Raw genomic sequence first — 24,954 nt, 5'->3', positions numbered from 1 at the left:
TCTCTGATTGCCATGGCTAAAACTTTGAAAACTCTGTTGAGTAACAGTGGTGAGAGTGGGCACCCTTGTCTTATTCCTGACCTTAGAGGAAAACTTTTCAGTTTTTCACCACTGAGACTGATGTTGGCTGTGGGTTTGTCATATATAGCTTTTATTATATTGAGGTAGGTTCCCTCTATGCCCACTTTCTGGAAAGTTTTTATCATAAATCGGTGGTGAATTTTGTCAAAACCTTTTTCTGCATCTATTGAGATTATCATAAGTTTTTTATCCTTCAGTTTGTTAATATAGTGTATCACATTGATTGCTTTGCATATATTGAAGAATGCTTGCATTCCTGGGATAAACCCCATTTGATCATGGTGCATGATCCCTTTAATGTGCTGTTGGATTTTGTTTGCTAGTATTTTATTGAGGATTTTTGCAACTATGTTCATCAGTGTTATTAGCCTGTAATTTTCTTTCTTTGTGACATCTTTGTCTGGTTTTGGTATCAGAGTGAAGGTGGCCTCATAAAATGAATTTGGGAGTGTTCCTCTCTCTGCTATATTTTGGAAGAGTTTGAGAAGGATAGGTGTTAGCTGTTCTCTAAATACTTGATAGAATTCACCTGTGAAGCCATCTGGTCCTGGGCTTTTGTTTGATGGAAAATTTTTAATTACAGTTTCAATTTCAGTACTTGTGATTGTTATACACATATTTTCTATTTCTTCCTGGTTCAGTCTTGGGAGGTTGTACATTTCTAAGAATTTATCCATTTCTTCCAGGTTGTCCATTTTTTTGGCATATAGTTAGTTGTAGTAGTCTCTCATGATCCTTTGTATTTCTGTGGTGTCAGTCATTACTTTTCCTTTTTCACTTCTAATTCTGTTGATTTGAGTCTTCTCCCTTTTTTTCGTGTTGAGTCTGGCTAATGGTTTATCAATTTTGTTTATCTTCTCAAAGAACCAGATTTACTATTGTTTCCTTCATTTCTTTTTCATTTAATTTTGATCTGATCTTTATGATTTCTTTCCTTTTGCTAATTTTGGTTTTTTGTTTTGTTTTGTTCTTCTTTCTCTAATTCCTTTAGGTGTAAGGTAAGGTTTTTTGTTTGAGATTTTTCTTGTTTCTTGAGGTAGCATTGTATTGCTATAAACTTCCCTCTTAGAACTGCTTTTGCTGCATCCTATAGGGTTTGGGTCATCATGTTTTCATTGTCATTTGTTTCTAGGTATATTTTGATTCCCTCAGTCATCTCTTGGTTATTTAGTAGCATATTGTTTAACCTCCATGTGCTTGTATTTTTTACAGGTTTTTTTTTTCCTGTAATAGATATCTAGTCTCACAGTACTGCGGTTGGAAAAGATGCTTGATATGATTTCAATTTTCTTAAATTTACTGAGGCTTCATTTTTGACCCAAGATATGATGTCTCCTGGAGAATGTTCCATGTGCACTTGAGTAGAATTGTATTCTGTTATTTTTAGATGGAATGTCCTATAAAAATCAATTAAGTCCATCTGGTCTACCGTGTCATTTAAAGCTTGTGTTTCCTTATTTATTTTGTGTTTGGATGATATGTCCATTGGTATAGGTGGGATGTTAAAGCTGCCTAGTATTATTGTGTTACTGTTGATTTTTCCTTTTATGGCTGTTAGCATTTGCCTTATGTATTGAGGTGCTCCTATGTTGGATGCATAGATATTTACAATTGTTATATCTTCTTCATTGATTGATCCTTTGATCATTATATAGTGTCTTTCCTTGTCTCTTGTAATAATCTTTATTTTAAAGTCTATTTTGTCTGATACAAGTCTTGATACTTCAGCTTTCTTTTTTTTTTTTTTTTTTTTGGCTGTATGTGGGCCTCTCACTATTGTGGCCTCTCCCGTTGCAAAGCACAGGCTCCGGACATGCAGGCCCAGCGGCCATGGTTCATGGGCCCAGCCATTCCACAGCATGTGGGATCTTCCCAGGCCGGGGCACAAACCCATGTCGCCTGCATCAGCAGGCAGACTCTCAACCACTGCGCCACCAGGGAAGCCCTTCAGCTTTCTTTTGATTTGCATTTGCATGGAATGTCTTTTTCCATCCCTCACTTTCAGACTGTATGTGTCCCTAGGTCTGAAGTGGGTTTCTTGTAGACAGCCTATATACAAGTCCTGTTTTTGTATCCATTCAGCCAGTCTGTGTCTTTTGGTTGGGGCATTTAATCCATTTACATTTAAGGTAATTATTGATATGTATGTTCTGATTACCATTTTCTTAATTGTTTGGGGTTTGTTTTTGTAAGTCTTTTCGTTCTCTTGTGTTTCCTGCCTAGAGAAGTTCCTTTAGCATTTGTTGTACAGCTGGTTTGGTGGTGCTGAATTCTCTGAACTTTTGCTTTTCCTTAAAGCTTTTGATTTCTCTGTAGAATCTGAGATCCATTTTATTTTGAATTTTATTTTATTTACTTATTATACATCAGGTTCTTATTTGTTATCTATTTTATACATATTAGTGTATATATGTCAATCCCTATCTCCCAGTTCATCCTACCACCCCCCCACCCCCACCACTTTCCCCGCTTGGTGTCTATACATTTGTTCTCTACATCTGTGTCTATTTCTGCCCTGCACACTGGTTCATCTGTAACATTTTCTAGGTTCCACATATATGCATTAATATACAATATTTGTTTTTCTCTTTCTGACTTACATCACTCTGTATTACAATCTCTAGATCCATCCACGTCTCTACAAATGACCCAATTTCATTCCTTTCTATGGCTGAGTAATCTGAATGAGATTCTTGCTGGGTAAAGTAATCTTGGTTGTAGGTTTTTCCCTTTCACCACTTTAAATATATCTTGCCACTCCCTTCTGGCCTGTTGAATTTCTTCTGAAAGATCAGCTGTTAACCTTATGGGGATACCTTTCTATGTTATTTGTTGCTTTTCCCTTGCTGCTTTTAATATTTTTTCTTGTGTTTAATTTTTGTTAGTTTGATTAATATGTGTCTCAGCATGTTTCTCCTTGGATTTATCCTGTATGGGACTCTCTGTGCTTCCTGGACTTGATTAACTATTTCCTTTCCCATGTTGGGGAAGTTTTCAACTCTAATCTCTTCGAATATTTTCTCAGACCCTTTCCTTTTTTCTTCTTCTTCTGGGACACCTATAATGTTGGCACACTTAATGCTGTCCTAGAGGTCTCTGAGACTGTCCTCCATTCTTTTCATTCTTTTTTCTTTATTCTGCTCTGTGGCAGTTATTTCCACCATTTTATCTTCCATCTCACTTATCTGTTCTTCTGCCTCAGTTATTCTGCCATTGATTCGTTCTAGAGTATTTTAAATTATAGTTATTGTGTTGTTCATTACTGTTTGTTTGCTCTTTAGTTCTTCTAGTTCCTTTTTAAACGTTTCTTGTATTTTCTCTATTCTATTTCTGAGATTTTGGATCATCTTTACTATCATCACTCTGAATTCTTTTTCAGGTAGTTTGCCTATTTCCTCTTCATTCATTTGGTCTTGTGGGTTTTTATCGTGCTCCTTTACCTGTAAGAAATTTCTCTGTCTTCTCATTTTGTTTAATTTACAGTATTTAAGGTCTCCTTTCCCCAGACTGCAGGGTTGTAAGTAGTTCCTCTTGCTTCAGTTCTCTGCCCTCGGTAGTGGGTTGGTCCATTGTCTTGTGTAGGCTTCCTGATGGGAGGGATTGGTGCCTATGTTCTGATGGGTGGAGTTGAGTCTTTTTCCTCTGATGAGCAGGGCCATGTCAGGTGATGTGTTTTTGGTGTGTCTATGAGCTTAGTATGACTTTAGGTAGTCTGTGTGACGATGGGTGGCCTTGTGTTCCTGTCTTGTTTGTTGTTTGGTGTGAGACGTCCATTGCTGGAAGCTGCTGGCAGTTGGTTGGAGCTGAGTCTTGGATTCAGATAGAGGTCTCTGTGAGAGCTCTTGGTAATTAATCTTCCCTGGGACAGGGAATTCTCTAGTGGTCCAGCATCCTGGACTCGGTGCTCCCACCCTAGAGCCTCAGGCCCGACATCTGGTCAAGGGGCCAAGACCCCACAAGTCACTCGTCCTGACAATAAAGGTAATTTAAAAGACTAACAAAACCCCAGACAAATGGTGAAAAGTAAAATAAAACAAACAGAAACAGAAACAAGGAAACACGCACACACACAAAAGAAACAAAAACAGAACCAAACAAAACAAAAAGCAAGAGAACAAGCAGACAAACAAAAGAACCCAAGCACAAAATGGAGCGGTTAAGAAGAAAGCTGACAAAAACACAAAACCAAAACACAAAAGCAAAGCAGAGTGCCAAGTGAAGAATGAAGCAAAGAAACAAAACAAACCAACAAAAATGATTAAAAAATAAAAAGAAAAGAAAAAGGGGAAAGAAGACAGAACAACAGAAAGGCAATGTAGAAACAGAAATATAAAAAAAAAAATAAAATGCAAAATTAAAGAAAAAAAAAAGACAAACAAAACCCCCGAGAAATGGTAAAAACAAAATCAAATAAACAAAAACAGAGACAAGGAAACGCACACATGTAAAAGAAACAAACACAGAGCCAAATAAAACAGAAAGCAAGAGAACAACCAGACAAATAGAAGAGCTCAAAAATGAAATCAAACAATTAGGATTAAAGCTAACAGAAACACATAACCTAAAAACAAAACCAAAGCAGTGTGCCAACTGAAGAATGAAGCAAGGAAACAGAACAAACCAATAAAAATTATTTTTAAAAAAATAATAAAATGAAATAAAAAGGGAAAAATCACAGGACAACAGAAAAGCAAAGAAGAAATGGAAATATTTAAAATATATATATACATATATATACTGAAGAAAAAAGAAAAAATAAGGGAAAAGAACACAGAACCACAGAAAAGCAAAGTAAAAATAGGATGTATAAAGAAAATTTTAAAAATATGTTATGAAACATGGAGATCCCAAGAGACTAAATTAAAAAAAGAAAAACAACAAAAACTCCACCACCAAATAAACAAACAAAGAAAAACCAAAAAAAAAAAAGCTGGAACCAACAACAGAACAAATTGAAACATAATAAAATTAATAGTAATAATTATGTTTCCCTGGGGTCTCCGCTGTGTCCTTGCACATGCCATGAGCCACAACCCACCTCCACCTCCCGAAGAGGCTCTCCTGTGCCTCTGGGCTGGTCTCTGGATGTGCTGTGGGCCCTGTGGGGACTACTCAGGCTCTGATCTGGTCCAATTCTTGCATGTGCTTACCCCAAAAGTCCACAGCTGCGAGAGCTAGACCGTTTTCACTTGTGGGAACACTCACTGTCTACTCAGATATTCCATAGATGCAGGGTCTACCTAGATGATCACGGGTATTTAATTTGCAGCTTGCACAGCTGATGGAAAGATTTTTGATCTTCTTCCTTAGTCACCCCATCCAGCTTTGGTTTTATCCCCACCTCTGTGTGTGGTCCACCAACAGGAGTCTGGTCCTGAGGCTGCCTTGGAGCCCTTGGGTCTATCCCTGTGAGGACCAGGCACAGAGGTGGTATGACTGCTTGGATCACAGGAGTCCCAGTGGTGCCAAATGCCCCCACTCATTCTTATATCCCTCTCTTCAGTTGCAAGGGAATGGGAGAGGTCTCTCAGGACCAAACTGATCCTAGATTCTTGTTTTCTTCCTCACCCCAATCTCTGCCTCAGGGACCTCTCTCAAGTAATAATTTTCTCTTTTACTCATATATTCAATCTCTCCCTCAGTACTGGCTCTTTATCTGTAGCATACAACCATGATAATTTAATTCAAAAGCAAAATATACTCTCAACTCCCTCTAGTTATCAGTTTATTTCTCTCCACATCACTGCTAACTCAAAGAACCATTGGTGGCTTTTGGTGCTACATCATCACTCAATAAGCATTCATTTGACCAATATTTATTGAGCATCTAAAATGTACCAATTATTTACTGTTATGGGCTGAATATTTGTTGTCTCCCCAGCATTCAATGTGATGGTATAGGAGATGGGGCCTTTGGTAGGTAATTAGGGATATATGAGAATGGGATCACGAGGGTAGGGCCCTCATGATGGGATTAGTACCCTTATAAGAAAAGAAAGAGAGAGCAGAGCTCTCACTCTCTCTCTCCACTGATAGGAGAACATAGAGAGAATTTGGCTATCTACAAGCCAAGAAAAGAGGCCTCACAATGAAACCTACCTTACTGGTACCTTGATCTTAGACGTCCCAGTCTCCAAGTCTGTGAGAAATAAATTTCTATTGTTTAAGCCACTCAGTATTTTGTTATGGAAGTCCAAGCAAAGGCAATTACTAATCTCTAAGGATACACAGTGAATAAGATATAGCCACTGCCTCAGAGTCTGTAGTTTAGTAAATTCACATATTTATTCCTCAACCCATTGCAAATTGGTGATTCCTTCTTCTACCACACTCTCACAGAAACAGCCTTATTAAGGTCATTGATGGTCTCCCAAATGTTAGAGCCATTGGACACATTTCAATCTCTTTTTTTTCTGGCATCTGTGGCATTGAGACTTGTGGCATTGTTGACAGCTCCTACTTAATTGTGAGTTTCTGCTCTCAGTGTTTCTAGGACCCCATTCTCTTTTATCTTTGTTGCTGACTCTCTGGGCCCCATCGTCTCATGTCTCCTTCAAAGGCTTCTTTTCCTTGGGCCTCCCCAGCATTCTATGCTTAGCTCTCATCTCATTCTGTCACTGACCAGGGTTCTTGGCCTTCCTTAATCAATAGAAATTGATGAGAGGACAGATAAGAAATTCAGGCAAGGCTTTATTGGGGTCCCTGCTACAGCAGAGAGGAGAAAAACAAGTAACAAGTTCCCTTGTTCGCTTCCTGAGGCGGGGCCAGCTGGTTCTTTATATGGGGTGAGGGTAGGAGTGGGCCCAGAGATGGGCTAAAGGGGTGGCTTAGGTGGTTTGCCCACCCCTTTGGTGGTGTTGTGTGCAGGGGGCATGCTTTTGCTCTTGACACCCTGCTTTTGCTCCCGGCTCTTCAGAAGTAGCAGTTGGGTTTTTGGTCTCTTTGTATCTCATTGTCCATAATTTGCCCCAACTGCACATGCATGCAGTTAATTTTAGTCCCTTATAGTTCCTTTGTATTTTGTTGCTTGAGGAGACGTGTGTCCAGGTGCAAGCACTGCAGCAAAGGGTCCCGGGTCCCAGGTCCCAGCCTGTCTCAATACTACGCAATAGACATGGGCAATCTCATATATTGGCAGTATTTTCCTTCTAACAATAGCATGGTGACTTTGAAATTCTACTTCTGATCCAGGTTGTTCTTATGACCTCTATCAGATCCTCATAGTCAATTGCCTATTGAATACCTCCATGTGGATAGTCCACAGACTTGTCAAATTCAACATGTGTGAAGATGAATTGGTCATCTTTCCCCCCAAGTCTCTACTCCTCCATTCCCTTTCTTAGTGAATGGTCATCACTCCTATCTACCTAAGCCAGAAACTAAGGGGTAATCTTTGACTATTCTTCATCCATGTCTCCCTCACACCCAAACAATTATCAATTTTTATCTATCGAACCTCAAATATATTTCCATATATCTATTTTGTCCTCTCAATTTTTTTGCCTGCCAGACTCAAGGGATCTTAGTTTTCCTTTCTTTATTCTTGCCTTCCTCTAATCCATTCTCTTCATACTGCCACCAGATTAATTGTCCTCAAATGAAAATTTTCTTATGTCACTACCCAGCCTAAAATCCTTTAAGGGTTCCATTGCCTTCATGATTAAAAGTAAGGCCCCTGAGCTGACTAAGAGGTCCTGTATGGCCATCTCTCATCTGCCTGTCCAGTCTCATTTTTTTACATTCCCTCCCTCTTGCCACCTCAAGCTTCAGTCAACTACAGTATTTCTTGTCCCCAGAAATTGACATGTTCTTTTACCTCTTTGCCTTAACCCTGGAACATTCTGTCTCTCCTCCTTGTCTAAACTCCTCCTCACCTCGGAAGGCTGAGATCAGGATCTGTTTGCTCTTATCTACCTCTGAATTTGTTACCCCTACTGCGTATTCCCATAGCCCTCTCCAATCACCTCCCTCATGGCATGTTATCACCTATGGAAATGGTATATTTATGTGCCTGTCACCCTCACCAAATAGTGAATTCCTCAAGAGAAGAGACCCACTCTTATTTATTTTTTCACCTATAGCTGGAACAGTACCTACATGCAATAGGGACCAGTGACTATTTTTGGAAAAAATTTACAGAGGGTTTAGGAAAGGGGAGTGGTGAAAGTACAAAGAGATTTGACTACTGACTGTGCTATAAACTCAACACAGAGCTTGGTGCAAGGAATTGCTTCTATTTCCTTATCCAGAGAGGTTATTTGTAATAGCAATAGAGACATAGCTACTCCCTTGAGAAGGACTCACAGTAAAGTCTTTGAAAAACCTACAGGTGTCTGAATCACCAAGCACTAGGCGTTGCCATTTATATAGGCAAAGAACACCATTAGAGGTAATTCTGGGGGATTTGTCTTAAGTCGTTCCTCCTTTAGGACAAATTTGTGTATGTATCAATACTTTTGCTTTATCCATAACAATTTTGAAAAATATCCTCAAATGATTGGATAAAGGGGGCAAGACATAAAGTAGAGCTCTTTATTTGGAAAATAAGCAGAGTAAAGGAATTGAGAATGATGAAACAAAGAAGCCAAAAAGAGATAAATGAAAAATAATCATGGAAACGTCACATATACAAACCCAAATAATCTGAAACTTTAGTCAGATCTTTTCCTTATACCAGAGGAACTGGGGAAGCATAAACCAACATTTTCTTCAATTAATTTCTCCAGTATGCATGTAATTCCAGAATGATAAATGAGTTCTCTGCTTTGATAAGTGGTGAGAAATTATGGGGACTGACATTGCCCAGAAAGTGGTACAGATAAAATTGTTGGGCCCTAGATAGTGGGGACTTGGGGCACAGATCATTGACAAGTGGTATATTACTAGTTAATTGAAACTCCAAGGAGTCATAAATCGTGATTCCTAATATCCTGTATTATCATAAAAGTACATATGCATATGAATAAGTATGGTTGTTTCAAATATAAATACATAATCTCAAAAACAATCCCACAAAGTCGTATGTGTGGAACTGGGACTCAACTTCTGTTTAATAAGTTACACATTTTAACCTCCTTTAATCATTACTCTCAGAGAAGGTCATTGAATTGCTCAACATCACACAGGGAGCAAAAGTGGTGAATCTGGAATATGAACCCAGATCTTTTAATTCCACATCTAAAGTTTTTACTAGAACTCCACAACCTTCTTAAAATCTCTAGGGAAAAATCCTCCCCCCACCAAAATCCTGTTTTGAAAATAGAATAATATCCTATCACTTTAAATAAAATAGTTTCTTTTAAAATAGAATACACACACAGATAATAATAGTACCAGAAATTTAATACTCACTACCATACACACATTTCCTCTACTCTAGAAAAAAAATCAACCATTTTAATTATCTATGTTTTCTTCTATTCTCTGTCAATAGGAATACATAATTTAATAAGAATATAGTTTCTTAAATAAAGTTTAGATGACATCAATGATTTAGATATATCAATTCAAATATATTTTTAAATACTATAAGCACATGTTTTAACAGATTTCTTCGGAAAATGTTTCCTTAACTTTTATGATAATGCTAGAAACAAAAGGAACACTTACAGTTTGTCGAAATGCAATAAATTTCCCAGGTTAAAAGCATTTGTATTTTTGTAGCAAAATTAGCTTCTTAAGATGTCAGAAATATCCATTTTATTTACAAATACACTTTTTTTTTTTTTTTTTTTTTTTTTTGCGGTACACGGGCCTCTCACTGTTGCGGCCTCTCCCGTTGCGGAGCACAGGCTCCAGACGCGCAGGCTCAGCGGCCATGGCTAATGAGCCCAGCCGACCCACGGCACGTGGGAATGAATATACTTTTGATGCACAGGAATATTCTCCCCTTCTTAATAACACGTTTATCACAATAATAGGAGGAACTTCTGTTACCAAGTCCAAGATTGTTCTGCCAGCCACATGACAGGCCAATAAATTGGGAGACAAGGCTTTGGGGCAAGGAATTGATGGTTTTATCTGGAAAGCCAGGAGTCTGAGAAGATGGCAGACTAATGTCTTAGAGAACCATCTTGTTTCTGGGGTCTGGATGCTAGTTTATTTTATAGAACAAAGAGGCGGGTGGTGAGGAGGTAAAGTTAAAAGGCCATAAGTTGTTGCAATTATTTCCTGATTTCAGCCAGACTCTGGGAAAGGATGTGTTAATTTCTTCTTTCCTGCAGCCATTTGACAAGTGGGCTGCATCAGGATGTTGTGAGCAGAACAAAGGTATTTTGGTTTAACATTCAGGCATGGGAGCAGGGTTCTGGATATGGACCATTATGTATATTTTCAGCTATTGGCAGCATCCCTTTAGTGATTAACTTGTAGCAAAAGCAGTAGAATACAAAGGTTAAAGTAAAAGAAACAGGTCTAATATGAAGTCAGATTTCTTATTCCCTGTTATACTTCTAAAGAGTTTTTTTATCTGAGAAAGTCAAAGAACTTTCAGACTATAGGCCATTATGCCTAAATACTGTTAGTGGGGACAAACTAGGAGTAAAACTAGGAGTAAAAAGTTTAGAGAAGTGGGCTATCTGGGCTTTACTGAGCTCTATCCTCTGCAGCTGAGCCACTGATGAAAGAAACCCAAGCAAATTGCTCATCAAAACTCCACTTTATAGTCATTAGCTGTAAAGTGGAAGTCACAGTAGTTTCCAGGAAGAATTTATTTAGGAATTAAGTTTTCATCAAGACCAGCTGTAGGCTTTAACATGTAGAACTACTGACATCACATTTGCTGCCTGGTTTGAGAATTTGAGGATTATGCTCTGGATAAAAGAGATTCTAGGATTATGGAGAATTTTTTTCCAATTTATCATGACTCTTTTTATATATTTATTTATTTGGCCTTGTTGGGTCTTAGTTGTGGCACACGGGATCTTCATTGCAGCATGCAGAATATTTCATTGTGGTATGCAGCCTCTCTCTAGTTGTGGTGCTTGAGCTCTACAGCACACAGACTCAGCAGTTGCAGTGTGAGGGCTTAGTTGCCCGGTGGCATGAAGGATCTGAGTTCCCCAATCAGGGATGGAACTCACGTCCCCTGCATTAGAAGGTGGATTCTTAACCACTGGACCACCAGGGAAGTCCCTATCATGGCTCTTTCAGGCTGTCTTTTAGCGACTTGAAGATCTAGGCAAAAGAGTTCATTTTCTTCTTCTTTAAGCCAATTAGAAAACATTAAAAACCGTTGAAGGATCTAAGAGGCTATTTAGTTCAATATATTATATTAAGGTGAGGAGACTGAGGCCCAGAGAGTTTAAGGGCTGGGCCCAGCTGCAGGTCCTGGATCAGATGCCAGCCTCCCAAGGTCCTATTCAGTTCTCTTTCCATTAAGGTGGGGCCAAGAATGGTGCCTGCATATTTGTTATGAAAACAACAAACAAAAATGATTTTTCCATTTTCACCCCTTTATTTTCCTTCTTCTTTCTGCAGCTCCGTTTTGTTGAAGATCTTCAGACAATTCAAATGTTCAAGATTTTAAGATATGAAAAGAAACTGGCCAAAATGTGCTTTTTCATGATATTTGCCTTTCTGATCTTTTGGATGCCTTATATTGTGATTTGTTTCTTGGTGTTTAATGGTTATGGACACCTGTTCACTCCTACAATAATATCTACTGTTTGATATCTCTTTGCTAAATCAAGCACTGTGTATAATCCAGTTATCTATATCTTCATGATCAGAAAGGTAAGCTTTGTAATTAACTGATCATTTTCACCATGTTGGTGCGGTTGTTGGAAAATATAATACTTTTACAGAGATTATTCATAGCAGCTTCAAGGATAAAAACCTAAATCAAGCATTTTATAGGAAAGTAGAGGGTTTAAGAAGAAATGTAGAATATTCCCAGAGAAATAATAACAATTCTAAGACCTACCAATGGAGGTTTGCACTTGTTAGGTAAAATTGTATTAAAATCAGTATTTAATACATCAGAAAACATTTTATGTTTAGTAATAATAACTACAATCAAAGTTAATAATTTATTTAAAATTCTTACTGCACTATGCAGATTGTATCAATTATCTTTACAAAACTCCATGAAATAGGCACTAATAGTATCTTATTTATGGATTATGAGACAGGTTCAGAGAAGTAAAAGAAGTTGTTTGCTTCAGGACGTGTTGGTGTCTGGATTTGAACCTGGTTTGCTGTTGTATATTTTCACCAACTGATTTGTAATCTTGATCCAAAAAAAAAAAAAATCTTAACCTAATTAAAGGAATATTAGTGAGTACACTAAGCTGTAAACTCTACCAGGAAGGATCTTGTCTGTCTCTGCTGCCCATAATATCCCCAGATTGTAGCACAAATTGCCTCACCTCATAGGGGCTCATTGAATATTTATGGAATGAATTAATGTTCAAAATCCCTTAAGGAAACACATCTAGCTGCCTGCTTGGAAGATTCATGCAACTTGAATCTATGGCTATTATAAGGTATTGAAAGAGACCTATGTGGTAAAGTTAATAAGAATTATAATAAATAAAAGACATTAAACTCCAGGCTTAAGTAGATCTGAGCATTACCACCTAACTCCACGTCAGCTAACAAATAAAAAAGAACAACCCAAATTAAATTTACCTAATTTTCTTGAATGTCAATCCAAACCTTTACTTAATATTCAACTTTATTTTCTCCCTGCCCAGTTTCGAAGAGCCCTTTTGCAGCTCCTGTGTTTCCGACTGCAGAGATGCCAGTGACCAGCTAAAGATCTACCAGCAGTTGGGAGTGAAATGCAAATCCAACTCATTGTGATGCCACAGAAAGATAGGGACAGACCAAAGAAAAAACTGATTTTTAACTCTTCTTCCATCATTTTTGTCATCACTAATGATGAATCACTATCAGTTGACGGTGAGAGAACCAGTGGGTCATAGGTCGATGTAATCCAAGTTTGTCCTTTATAGGAAAGAATAATGGTAATGAAAGATGGGGCTTTAAATCAGATACCACATTTAGACTACCATTAAAAGAACTGTTTTGGAATCCCCATTCTATGTAATATCAATAGAACTTTTGTGGTCCAACAGGAAATCTGAATTGCTCTCTGGCCTCAAGGAGTAACTGAGCAAGACAAATTCTTTTAATTCAACGGGTGCTTTGTATAATGAAAAACGACTTGCACAAGGTGGGCATCAGGCACCATCAACTTCTAACATATTGGAAGTTTTCACTTCAAATATATATTTTTAAAAGACTGTATTTTCCAAGGCACATAACACATTTCTCAAAAATACTTAGCTCTTAAAATAACTTTGTCTCATACACTTGTGTGAAATAGCTAGAAAATCTTTAATTTTCTGTAGTGTTGGGTCCTATTCAGTGTCATGTCAAATGTTTGCTCAATCAAATTTATCAAAGAGACAATTCTTAGGATGAAAAAGAAAATCAATTCCTTAACTTTATGTGAAACAAAAGACTATTGCTCTATGTATAATATGATAAAGAGGAGCTTCAGACCAATATGCTACTGAGCAAGCTCTAGAAGATACCATTAAAAAGAAACACAGGAAAGAAAATAGAATGTCAAGGTGGTCAAGGTTTATTGGTAATCATACATTAGCAGATGATGTACATGGTGAAGCTGATGTTAATGGCAGATAGGTATCTCCATCTATTTCATTTCAAATATGAACATGGCAGGCTTAGCCCCTCCTTCTAGTAATTTCCCACAATTTTGCCAAGAATTCTATTGAGAGATTTAGAAAAGGAGTTCCAGCAAAAAACAAACAAACCTACATTTGAAGAGGGATGAAAATAAGTGTAAAACTGTATTCACAAAATGTGAATATTAAATAAAAATCTTTATTGATCTTCAGTCAATACACTGGATAAATAATGGTCAGTGTTAGTGAAGAGACCATTTTTCCATGAGTCATTATTTAGTCTAAACATGGATTATTAGGACTCAAGAATTTCCTTGACAATATAGGCAAGAAAGTGAATCATTTTATTTCCTAATTTTTATTTCTTACATGACTGTTCTACTAGTGTTGCATCTTCATAATTAATCACATTTGAAAGACTTCTAAATGATTCAGTTGGCCTATTGAAGAAGGAAGAAGCAAGAAAAAAGTTTCACTAAATGAACATTTAAACATCAAGTTTGTTGCTAGTTTTGTAGCATATAGTTCAAGAATGTTAGTAAATTGCTTCTGAAATGGAATAAAATATGGCTTCATATTTCTATGAAAATTGTCTCCCCTTGTTTCCTTTCCACTCTTTTATGTATATAGATATTTAGTTTATAAATAAAGCTCTTCCTATCCTTCACTTAGTGTGGCTTTAATAGCCTTTTAAAAAAATCCTTAGAAGGTAATATTGCCTTTTGAAGACTGGGAAATAAAATCAATTCATTTTGAACTCTCTCGAAAGCCCCCCAATCCCTCATTTACACTTCTAGTTTTAGCAAGAAAATCTGAGCCCTGTGCTTAGGTAAGTTCCATCCAGGTAATGAAAAATGCAGTTAATATATTAGGCAAATTGCAACTTTTAGTCCCAGATGTTAAGTCAATCCTATCATGACTTCTATTATGTCCTTTAAAGAAAAGGGTGATCAGTGACTTCATTGAGGTCTCTAGGGCCTTACTTTTTGAGACGTGAAAGAGATCTTAGTCACTGCACTTTTATATTTAGAATGATCTGACCTAAGCATAGTGCTGTGGGGAAGCTGAGTTTTACTTAAAGTGGTGGGTTATTTTTTCAATAATTTCAGTGAGCTCACAGAGAAATTCTACATTGAATTTATAAGCTGATAAATATCTTCTATTAGTGAATTAAATATGATGATGGAAACATGATTTTAATCCTGTTTTGGTTACAGAGAAATCTAATATTTGCTACTTCAGGATCTTTTTATCACTTTCTAATGACATTGGGAATTTGTTCTAGTGACTCCAGGGAGTTTACAGGGAGACATGCCCTGTATTCTGGAAGTAAGTGACCCAGTCCCATGGTCTTCTCAAGTAGTCCAGGGGTCTCAGTGACTTGGAACGCATAAGTAGGTAAGTACCACTGACAGCTATCAGTGTTCCAAAGAAAAAGAGTCCTTTGTTTATCACCTGTAAAAAAAGAGCAAGAAATTTCACTTTATTTGTGCAGTGATTAAAATCTTTCAAGTAGACTTCATTTTTAAATGACGTTTTATACAATTTCCTCTTTGTTCTTTAAACTGAAACAGTGACGTAATTGCATGACCACTAGGTGAAGTCCTGAAATATCTGGCAAGGTCAAGAACTTGGAACTTCCTGCCTCCCTTTCTCCCTCCTCTCTCTCTTCCCAGAAACTCCTGAATCTATGTGTCTGTATAAAGAATTCTTAACAGTTAACCTTTGTCCAGCCATAAAAAAAATTCACAGTTGAAAAAAAAAATAACTGTTAACTCTGTCTTGAAAGAAGCCACAAATGATTCAGTCATTGCTCAGACCCTGCACAAAGTGTCCCTGAGAAGAGTGATGGGTTCATTGGCCTCTGTGACTTGGAAGACACACATTCAAAGACTTAAACATGCACCTTCACCACCTACAGTCTATCAACCGCACGAGCTGAGGTTCAGTCTAGTCTGGGTTGCGTGCATTCTCGTATCATCCTGGTCTCTTTCACTGCACTTATTGTCCTGCATTCTAACTGCCTGTCACTGTCTCTTTCCCCTTTGGACTTTTAGTTCCTTGAAGGCAGGGACCTTATTTTATTCACCTCTGTATGAATAAATCTTGATTCATTCCAATCTAGCCTCTAAATCTTTCTAAAATCCACACCTGAGACTATGAGCTGCCTTTGTCTTCCTGTTTCCCTCAAAATAATATTCAAGATGTTTCAGGTCCTACTTACTGTTCCAGCTCCACCTCTAGCCATTTTCACACATATGTGCTTCTTCCAGGTCCACTGAAATACTTGCCATTCCCATTCTGAACATGTGAGAGGTTTCTTCAACCTCCACGCCCCCCTCCCTATGCCCATGCCCATTCCCCACCAGGGCAGTGCCTCTTCACTGCAGGTGTCCATTTCCCCCACTAGTCTCTGAGCTATGCAAAGAGTAGGGGCTGCTTTATGTTCATCACCATGCCCAGCTCAATGTTTACATACTATTTGTTTAGTGAGTGAAGTTGTAAAGTTTCCGCAGTGGAAGATCAGGAATCTGAATCTCCATTTAATGGCATCTGTGAGTCAACTGCCCAAAATTAATGTGAAATAGCATTACACTGGAATTAGACTGTGTTTTATAAGTGATTTGCTTCTGTCCAGTTTTGTAAATTAAACCCATAGGAGTATTGCATGAAGCAAAAGTCAATTGCTAAATAAAAGGTCACATTGATAAAATAAAGTAGAAAGTTTAGAAATATTAGCATCAATTTCTTTTTTGAATTTCTTCTCCTCAGGGATTGCCTCTTTTTGTAATTTTGTTCATTAGGCATTCTGCCACCTGTGTATCCAGGACATTTTTTAATTTGAAAGGCAAACACCTAGTGTCTGTCACATTATTTCCATATTTGCCTGAGGTAAACATAACCATAACACTGTGAAATTCAACACATCAGATTAAAAATAAGTGTAATCTGTTCCAACCTTTTTTTGCCAATGCCAGCGCAGCACTGCCTCATGGTATCTTATTCTGGAAAAGGTGACCTGTAAGAAAGTTTAAAAAGTATTCTTGTGTATTCTTTAACGGCTAAACAGAAGATTAAAATGAGGAAAAGTCTTAAATCCAGACCTTACCATGGTGTAAAGAGGGATAAAGGTAGATGGCATAATAGCATGAAGAAATCTCTCTATGTTCTTTTGGAAGAGGAACCACCTTGAGTTGACGTGTGCTCGCATCTGCAATAATGTAAGGAGTCTCAAAGAATACCTTGAACAAAGTACCTTTAATTGTTTTCTGCAACTTTATCACTCTTTATTCCCATTCACCACAAAGCCAGACTGAAGGTAGTCAAATAAATTCTTATTTTCAATTCTTCTCAGTCATTTCCAATCCTTTTCAGTCAATGTCAGAGAACAATAACTTGAAAAGGTAGAGCAATTATGGAAAACCTGTTAGAGAACTCTATTTTGCATGGGGGCCAACTCTATTTCAGTAAGAGTCTGTTTGTATGGATCTGTGAGTAGTCTGTGAGCCCAAAGACTTGACTAACTTCTGTTACTTCCTGGTCAGTCTGGAACATTATTTATGGCAAGAAGAGATCTGTTTAAAACTAGGCCTGTCTTGATATACTCCATATTCAGGATAAACATTACATTGTAGTTGTCTTGTTTTCAAAGACAAGGCAAAATACATCAGTGAGACTTCCAGTATCTTATAGAACTTCCTTCACCACATATGAAACAATTCTGCTTGAGTTGAAGTCTATTTTATTTCTTTCTGTCTTCAGGAGAGATGGAAAACAACTATACTCTTTTTAAAATTTTTATCTTGTAAATTTTTTCATTTGATTATTTAAAAACTATAACCACAACCATTTACTGTGAGCTTTTCATGTGACTGGCTTAAAATGGAATTGTGTTTTTCTTCTGAGTAGTAACCTACTGACTATGAATTTCTTTGGTATTACATATTTCTTTCAGTGCAAAAAACCCCAAAGGATTTCAGTGCTAATTTAAGTTTGCAGCTTATAATGTTAAGAATGGAAAGGTTATTTAATGTCTCTTAAATTTTCCAAATATGTTAACTCATATCAAAAATAATTTTTCATTAAAATAGCATATTAGTACCTCTACTAAATGTCTAAGCCTTGAGCCTATGAATTATCAGATATTGAAACCAGACATTTTGTCTTTTTTGTTACCTCCTAAATGTCCCTGAAATGTAAATGGAGGTGATGTGTGTGGGTCATTATCACTGTCTTTATAGTCAAAGTTCAACTATGTGTAAGGAATGCTCTGTGTGTGTGTGTGTGTGTGTGTGTGTATGTATGTTTTCTCTTGGCACCTATTCTTATGCAGCATGCATGAGACGGGGATCAAAGAAACATTAAAGCAAAGAATGTTTATTAGAATGTCAGTGCATGATCTCATTGAATAGAACCAAACATTCTCACTTGCCTCTATGTAATTGTACATGGATAGGTCTGAAATTGCATGGTCATCTGGAATTCTTAATCTTGAGAATTCAGGAAGGCACATACCTAGAAACCAAGTTAAATAATATATCTTTTCCAAAACAGTCTGTAAACAATGTGCTTGACTCTACACAGTTCAAATGAAATGGTGTATTCTCTATCAGTGGTCTCTACTAACCTTTTAAAACTCTGGACAACAAGATTGTATGACCAACAATCTATGAATACTGAGCAATAACACAGGGGCATTTCCCATTACCTATGATTTAATAAAACTTATGATAAAGTTGTTATAATATATACTAGATTAGTGAATTATTATTTTTATTTCACAAATGGAAAGCAGTTCATATAAATGACTGTAAATGACCCCAAATCCTTAGAATTTGCTACTCTCCTTTTTGTTCTTCTTTGCTACCCCATATACATTTGTTTCATTTTACCTAAGCCACCTCATTAGCTTAAACATACCCTGTTATTCTGTTATCTCCCAGAGGCAGGACTCATGTTATATTCATGTTTGAAAACTTAACCTGGTATATGGTAAACACTGAATAAATATTTGATAAATTAATAACTAACTAATATAACTTCACAGGGCCAAACAACTCTAGTTCTGAGGAAGCCATTTCTGAAGTCAGAGAACATGGGTGCAAGTCCCAGCTTCACTACTTCTAGCTACTTGACTTTGGGCAAGTTACTTAACCATCTCTAAGCTTAAATTTCCTCAGTTGTAAAATAGAGACAAGAATAGTACCTATGCCCCATGTTTTTCATGAGATAATGTGATAAAAATCAGCAAGATACCCAACACATATTACATGTTCAGTGACGTTAGTTATTATTGTGATAATTTTTGTTCTATCTTCATTCTCTTGTAACTAAAACCAGTATTGACAGTATGTTCTGTTACATGAGCCCTCCGTCTGTCTCCACCATTGTCATTACATGCTAACCAATCACACAAGGGCTAAGAAGGGAGGAAACAAAATACTTCTGGATCCTGAGCATCTGAGTGAGATAACTGGGAAAGAAAGGAAGAAAACCAGAAGAAATTTACCCTGGAATCTATAATCTTTTCAGATTCAGACAGCACAGTGTTCACTGACTCCCTATAACACTATAAAAAAAATTTTCACTGTGAACTTACTTTGTTCCAGGCTTTTTTTTTTCTTTTTTTTTCTTGATGTATAGTTGATGTACAATATTATATGAGTTATGGGTGTACAACATAGTAATTCACAATTTTTAAAGGTTATACTCCATTTATAGTTATTATAAAATATTGGCTATATTCCCTGTGTTGTACAATATATCCTTGTAGCTTATTTATTTTATACCTCATAGTTTGTAACTCTTAATCCCCTTCCTCTATCTTGCCCCTCCCCCTACCCTTTTACCCACTGGCAGCCACTAGTTTGTAATCCGTGGGTTAGGCTTTTTTTAAAAAAAGCTTTCCACAAATCATTTGATTTAAACTTCACAACTCTCTGAAGTAGTATTATCCCCATTTTATTGATGGGAAAAAAAATCTGAGACTTTAAAAAGATAAAGTGACTTGTTCAAGGTCAAAGGGCTAATAAGTCAGCAAGTCAAGACTGGAATCTGGGTGTAGATTCAAAGCTGGTTCTCTAAGTCTATCCCTTACCTGAAACAGGTTTAAATTCAGAGGTGACCTTTGAGGACATGTAATGCTGAGAAGCAATAAAAGTTATCCAGTTCTCAGGCTATTATCTGCAATTTCTTTTACAGGTGAAAATTATGTACGTTTAATTTAACTTACTTTCAGAATTATACATAAAGTTTAAAACTTCAATACTTGTAAAATTAATATATTTCTGGAATTAATTTTAATCAAAAGGCAAATGGAAGTATCAGATGCAACCTTTGATAAGGCAAAAAGCAAGAAAATTCTGGAGCTTCTAAAAGTGTTTCTGAGGGCATGCTGTAGGGATTATAGGCATGGAGGTTAACTAGGCTGAGAGGGAGGGAAAGGAGTATATCTCTGCCAAACTTTGGTGCTCGGAACTTTTATCTTTGTATTGATCGATGCATAGACCTCCATGTAAAACTTAAAAGAAACTATTTTTTCCTCTCTGGGTGTTCCTTGTCTGATATGGGCAACAACAGTGGCATAGACTGTTAATAGAAAAAATTATAATCCTGAACAGGAAATATGTATCATGGTTTGTAATCTTCCAGGATCAGAAATAGGTGTACAATTAATCAGCAAGGCTAGTTCGTGTCCAGTTGAGAAATTTTACTTACTAAGGTCGTTATTGAATTTATCCATTAATTCATCAAATACCAAGCAGTCTTCAAATCCCTAAAACAAGAAAAAATAAACTGTAAATAATAAATACTTCTTAGCAATTTTGAATAGACTTTTCATTGGTGAGTATAATTCACAGAATGTTTACTCTCAACCAGCACATAACAGCCAAATAATCACACTTAGCATTGAATTCTGATTAAAAAGACAATTGACTGTATGTTTGATGGCTTTATCTTTGCCCGATTTACTCATATATATATACATATATAATTTAGAATATGATCAAAGTTTTAAATTACTTGTAATTTTGACAATTCCTTTGCTTCTTCAAGAAGCAAAAATAATTATATTGTTCTACCATGAGCATTAGAATAATATTTAAACTATTCAGGGCTTTAAGATTCACATTTAGAGCAATTTAATGACAGGATAGAACTTTCATATTAACTTACTTTCTATAAGCCAAGATTAAAGCAAATTTTCAATCAACAAATCTACAAAATTAGTAAGGTACTATGCTAAATGAAGTAGGGAGAAGAAAATAAAAAGCTATGTTTCCCTGCATCCTAGGAATTCAAACTATGGTTTTAAGACAATATAAAAATATGTAAAGGTTAAGAAATAAAATATTTCTATATCAATTATACATATCATACCTGAAGCAAATAAATTTGTCAATTATATAGGCTGTTAATGCTATAGGAATTTAGAAATGAGAGATACCATATAGAGATGAGATAACACTCTTAAATTCTTTATTTAATTAATTCATTTATTCCTGGAGAATTCCTATGAGATAGGTATATTAAAATCCGAATTTTACAGATAAGGAAGTAGAAATAAGTTAGTTGCATGAGAACATATTCTAATAAATCATGAAGCCAGACTTTGAACCAGGGAGTTCTAATTATCCACTATACTAAAATTGATGTTTCCTTACTTTTTTAAAAATTTAAGTACGGTTGACTTACCATATTATATTTATTTCAGGTATACAACATAGTGATTTGATATTTTTATAGATTATAGTCCATATAAAGGTATTATAAAATATAGGCTATATATTCTGTGCTGTATATTACATCCTTGCATCTTATTTATTTTATGCCTCATAGTTTGTACCTCTTAATCCCCTTCCTCTATCTTGCCCCTCCCCCTACCCTTCTACCCACTGGTAACCACTAGTTTGTTCTCTATATCTGTGAGTCTGTTTCTGCTTTGTTATATTCGTTCATCTGCTTTATTTTTTAGATTCCACATATAAGTGAAAACGTACAGTATTTGTCTTTCTTTGTCTGACTTATTTCACTAACCATAATACCATCCAGGTCCATCCACGTTGTTGCAAATGGCAAAATTTTGTTCTTTTTTATGGTTGAGTAATATTCTGTTGTATATACATAGCACTTCTTTATCCATCCATTGTTAATGGACAGTTAGGTTGCTTCCATATCTTGGCTATTGTAAATAATGCTGATATGAACATGGGGTGTATATATCTTTTCAAATTAGCATTTTAATTTTCTTTGGATACATACCATGAGTGGAATTTCTGGACCATATGGTAGTTCTATTTTTAATTTTTTGAGGAACCTCCATACTGTTTTCCTTAGTGGCTGAACCAATTTACATTCCCACCAACACTACTAGAATTCCCTTTTCTCCACATCCTTGACAACACTTGTTCTTTGTTGTCTTTTTGATGATAGCCATTCTGACAACTATGAGATGATATCTCACGGTGGTTTTGATTTGTACTTCCTTGATGATTAGTGATGTTGAGCATCTTTTCATATGCCTGTTGGCCATCTGTATGTCTTCTTTGGAAAAATGCCTATTCAGGTCTTCTGCCCATTTTTTAAATTGGGTTGTTTGTTTTCTTGACATTGAGTTCCATGAGTTTTTATATATTTTTGATATTAACCCCTTATCAGACATTACATTTGCAAAGATCTCCCATTCAGTAGGTTGCCTTTTCCTTTTGTTGATGGTTTCCTACACTGTGCAAAACTTTTAAGTTTGATTAGGTTTCACTTGTTTGTTTTGCTTTTGTTTCTTTTGCTTGAGGAGACAGATCCAAAAAAGTATTACTAAGACCTATGTGAAAGCATTTCTTTTCTTCTAATAGTTTTATGGTTTCATATCCTACACTTAAATCTTTAATCCATTTTGAGTGTATTTTTGGGTATAATAGGAGAAAATATTCTAATTTCATTCTTTTACATGTAGCTGTCCAGTTTTCCCAACACCACTTATTGAAGAGACTGTCTTTTCCCCATTGTATATTTTTGCCTCCTTTGCTGTAGATTAACTGACCATATCTGCATGGGTTTATTTCTGGGCTCGCTGTTCCATTGACCTATGTGTCTGTTTTTGTGTCATTACCATACTGTTTTGATGATTATAACTTTGTAGCATAGTCTGAATTTAGGGTCCATGATACCTCCAGCTTTGTTCTCTTTTCTCAAGATTGCTTTGTCTACTGAGGGTCTTTTGTAGTTCCTTACAAATTTTAGGATTTTTTTCTAGTTCTGTGAAAACTGTCGTGAATATTTTGATAAGAATTGCATTAAGTTTGTAGATTGCTTTGGGTAGTATGGACATTTTAACAATATTAATCCTTCCAATCTATGAATACAGGATATCTTTCCATTTATTTTTATCATCTTTAATTATCTTTATCAATGTCTTATAGTTTTCAGAGTATAAGTCTTTCACCTCCTTGGTTAAATTTATTTCTATGTGTTTTATTATTTTTGGTGCAATTCTAATATTGTTTTCTTGCTTTCACTTTCTAATAGTTCATTATTAGTGCATAGAAAAGCAACAGGTTTCTGTATATTAATCTTGTATCCTGCCACTTTACTGAATTCATTTATTAGTTCTAATATTTTTTTGGTGAAGACTTTAGGATTTTCTATATATAATACGTCATCAGCAAATAGTGACAGTTTTACTTCTTCCTTTCCAATTTGGATGGCTTTTACCTCTTTTACTTGTCTGATTGCTATGACTAGGACCTCCAGTACTATATTAAATAGAAATGGTGAGAGTGGACATCCTTATCTTGTTCCTGATCTTAGAGAAAAAGCTTTCAGCTTTTCACTGCTGAGTATGATGTTATCTGTGGGTTTGTCATAAATGACCTTTATTATGTTGAGATATGTCCCCTCTGTACAAACTTTGTTCAGAGTTTTTATCAGAATGGATGTTGAATTTTGTCAAATGCCTTTTCTACATCTATTGAGATGGTCATGTGATTTTTATCTTTTGTTTTGATAATGTGATTTATCACACTGGTTGATTTGCAGATATTGAACCATACTTGTACTGCAGGGATTAATCCCAGTTTATCATAGTTTATGATTCTTTTAATTTATTGTTAAATTTATTTGCTAATATTTTGTTGAGAATTTTTATATCTATATTCATCAGAAAAATTGGTCTGTAATATTCTTTTATTTTTTGTAGTGTCTTTGTATATGTTGGTATCAGGGTAATGCTGAACTCAGAATGAATTTGGGAGTGTTCCCTCCTCTTCAATTTTTGGAAAATGTTTGGCAGAATTCATCTGGGAATTTCTTAGTCCTGGTTTTGTTTGTTGAGTGTTTTTGATTATTAACTTAGTTTCAGTACTAATAATCAGTCAGTTCAGATTATCTATTTCCTCCTGATTCAGTCTTGGAAGATTGTATGTTTCTAGAAATCTATCTGTTTCTCTCAGGTTGTCAGTTTGTTGGCATATTCATAGTATTCTCCTATGATTGTTTGTGTTTCTGTGATAATGGTTATATCTTCTCCTCTTTCATTTATTATTTTGTTTATTTGGATCCTCTCTCTTTTTTTTCTTAGTGAGCTTGGGTAAAGGTTTATCTGTTTTTTGTTTATCTTTTTAAAAAACCAGCCCTTGATTTCATTGACCTTTTCTATTTTTTTTTTTTGAGGGGGTTCTCTATTTTATTTATTTCCACTCTGATCTTTATTATTTCCTTCCTTCTGCTGACTTTGGGCTTTGTTTTTTCTTCTTTTTCTAATTTCTTCAGATAAGATAGGTTGTTTACTTGAGACTTTTCTATTTTCTTGAGGTAGGCCTGAAATGCTATAAACTTCCCTTTTAAAACTGCTTTTGCCATCCTGTAAATAACAATTAAGTCCACCTGGCCTAATGTGTCATTTAAGGCCACTGTTTCCTTTTAGATTTTCTGTCTGGATGATTTATCCATTAAGGCAAATAGAGTGTTAAAGTCCTCTACTATTATTGTATTACTGTCAATTTCTCCCTTTATGTCTGTCAATATTCACTTTATATATTTAAGTACTCCTATATTCGATGCATATATGTTTACAGTTTTTATATCCTTTTCCTGTATTGACCCCTTTATCATTATATAATGTCCTTCTTTTTCTTTTATTATAGACTTTGTTTTAAAATTTAATTTGTCTGATATGAGTATTGCTACCCAGCTTTCCTTTTGTTTCTATTTGCATGGAATA

The 24,954-nt window shown here is 35.8% G+C and overlaps 2 protein-coding genes across 2 annotated transcripts in view; one reads left to right on the top strand and one right to left on the bottom strand.

The window, feature by feature from the left end:
• OPN3 (opsin 3) overlaps nt 1-13,037 on the top strand; it is a 58,018-nt gene extending 44,981 nt beyond the window's left edge. Inside the window, 2 exon segments of the mRNA XM_067711175.1 lie at nt 11,560-11,814; nt 12,777-13,037. Coding sequence (XP_067567276.1) covers nt 11,560-11,814; nt 12,777-13,037 — 516 coding nt within the window.
• An 878-nt stretch (nt 13,038-13,915) lies between these two features.
• KMO (kynurenine 3-monooxygenase) overlaps nt 13,916-24,954 on the bottom strand; it is a 54,935-nt gene continuing 43,896 nt past the window's right edge. Inside the window, 6 exon segments of the mRNA XM_067729469.1 lie at nt 13,916-15,051; nt 15,054-15,191; nt 16,696-16,755; nt 16,846-16,947; nt 18,169-18,251; nt 20,454-20,511. Of these exon segments, the coding sequence (XP_067585570.1) occupies nt 14,989-15,051; nt 15,054-15,191; nt 16,696-16,755; nt 16,846-16,947; nt 18,169-18,251; nt 20,454-20,511 (504 nt within the window). The 3' untranslated portion in view covers nt 13,916-14,988.

The sequence above is a fragment of the Pseudorca crassidens genome, chromosome 2 (genome assembly GCF_039906515.1).
Source record: "Pseudorca crassidens isolate mPseCra1 chromosome 2, mPseCra1.hap1, whole genome shotgun sequence".
In the NCBI taxonomy this organism is placed as follows: Eukaryota; Metazoa; Chordata; class Mammalia; order Artiodactyla; family Delphinidae; genus Pseudorca; species Pseudorca crassidens.
This window is presented reverse-complemented; position numbering and strand designations above follow the sequence as displayed.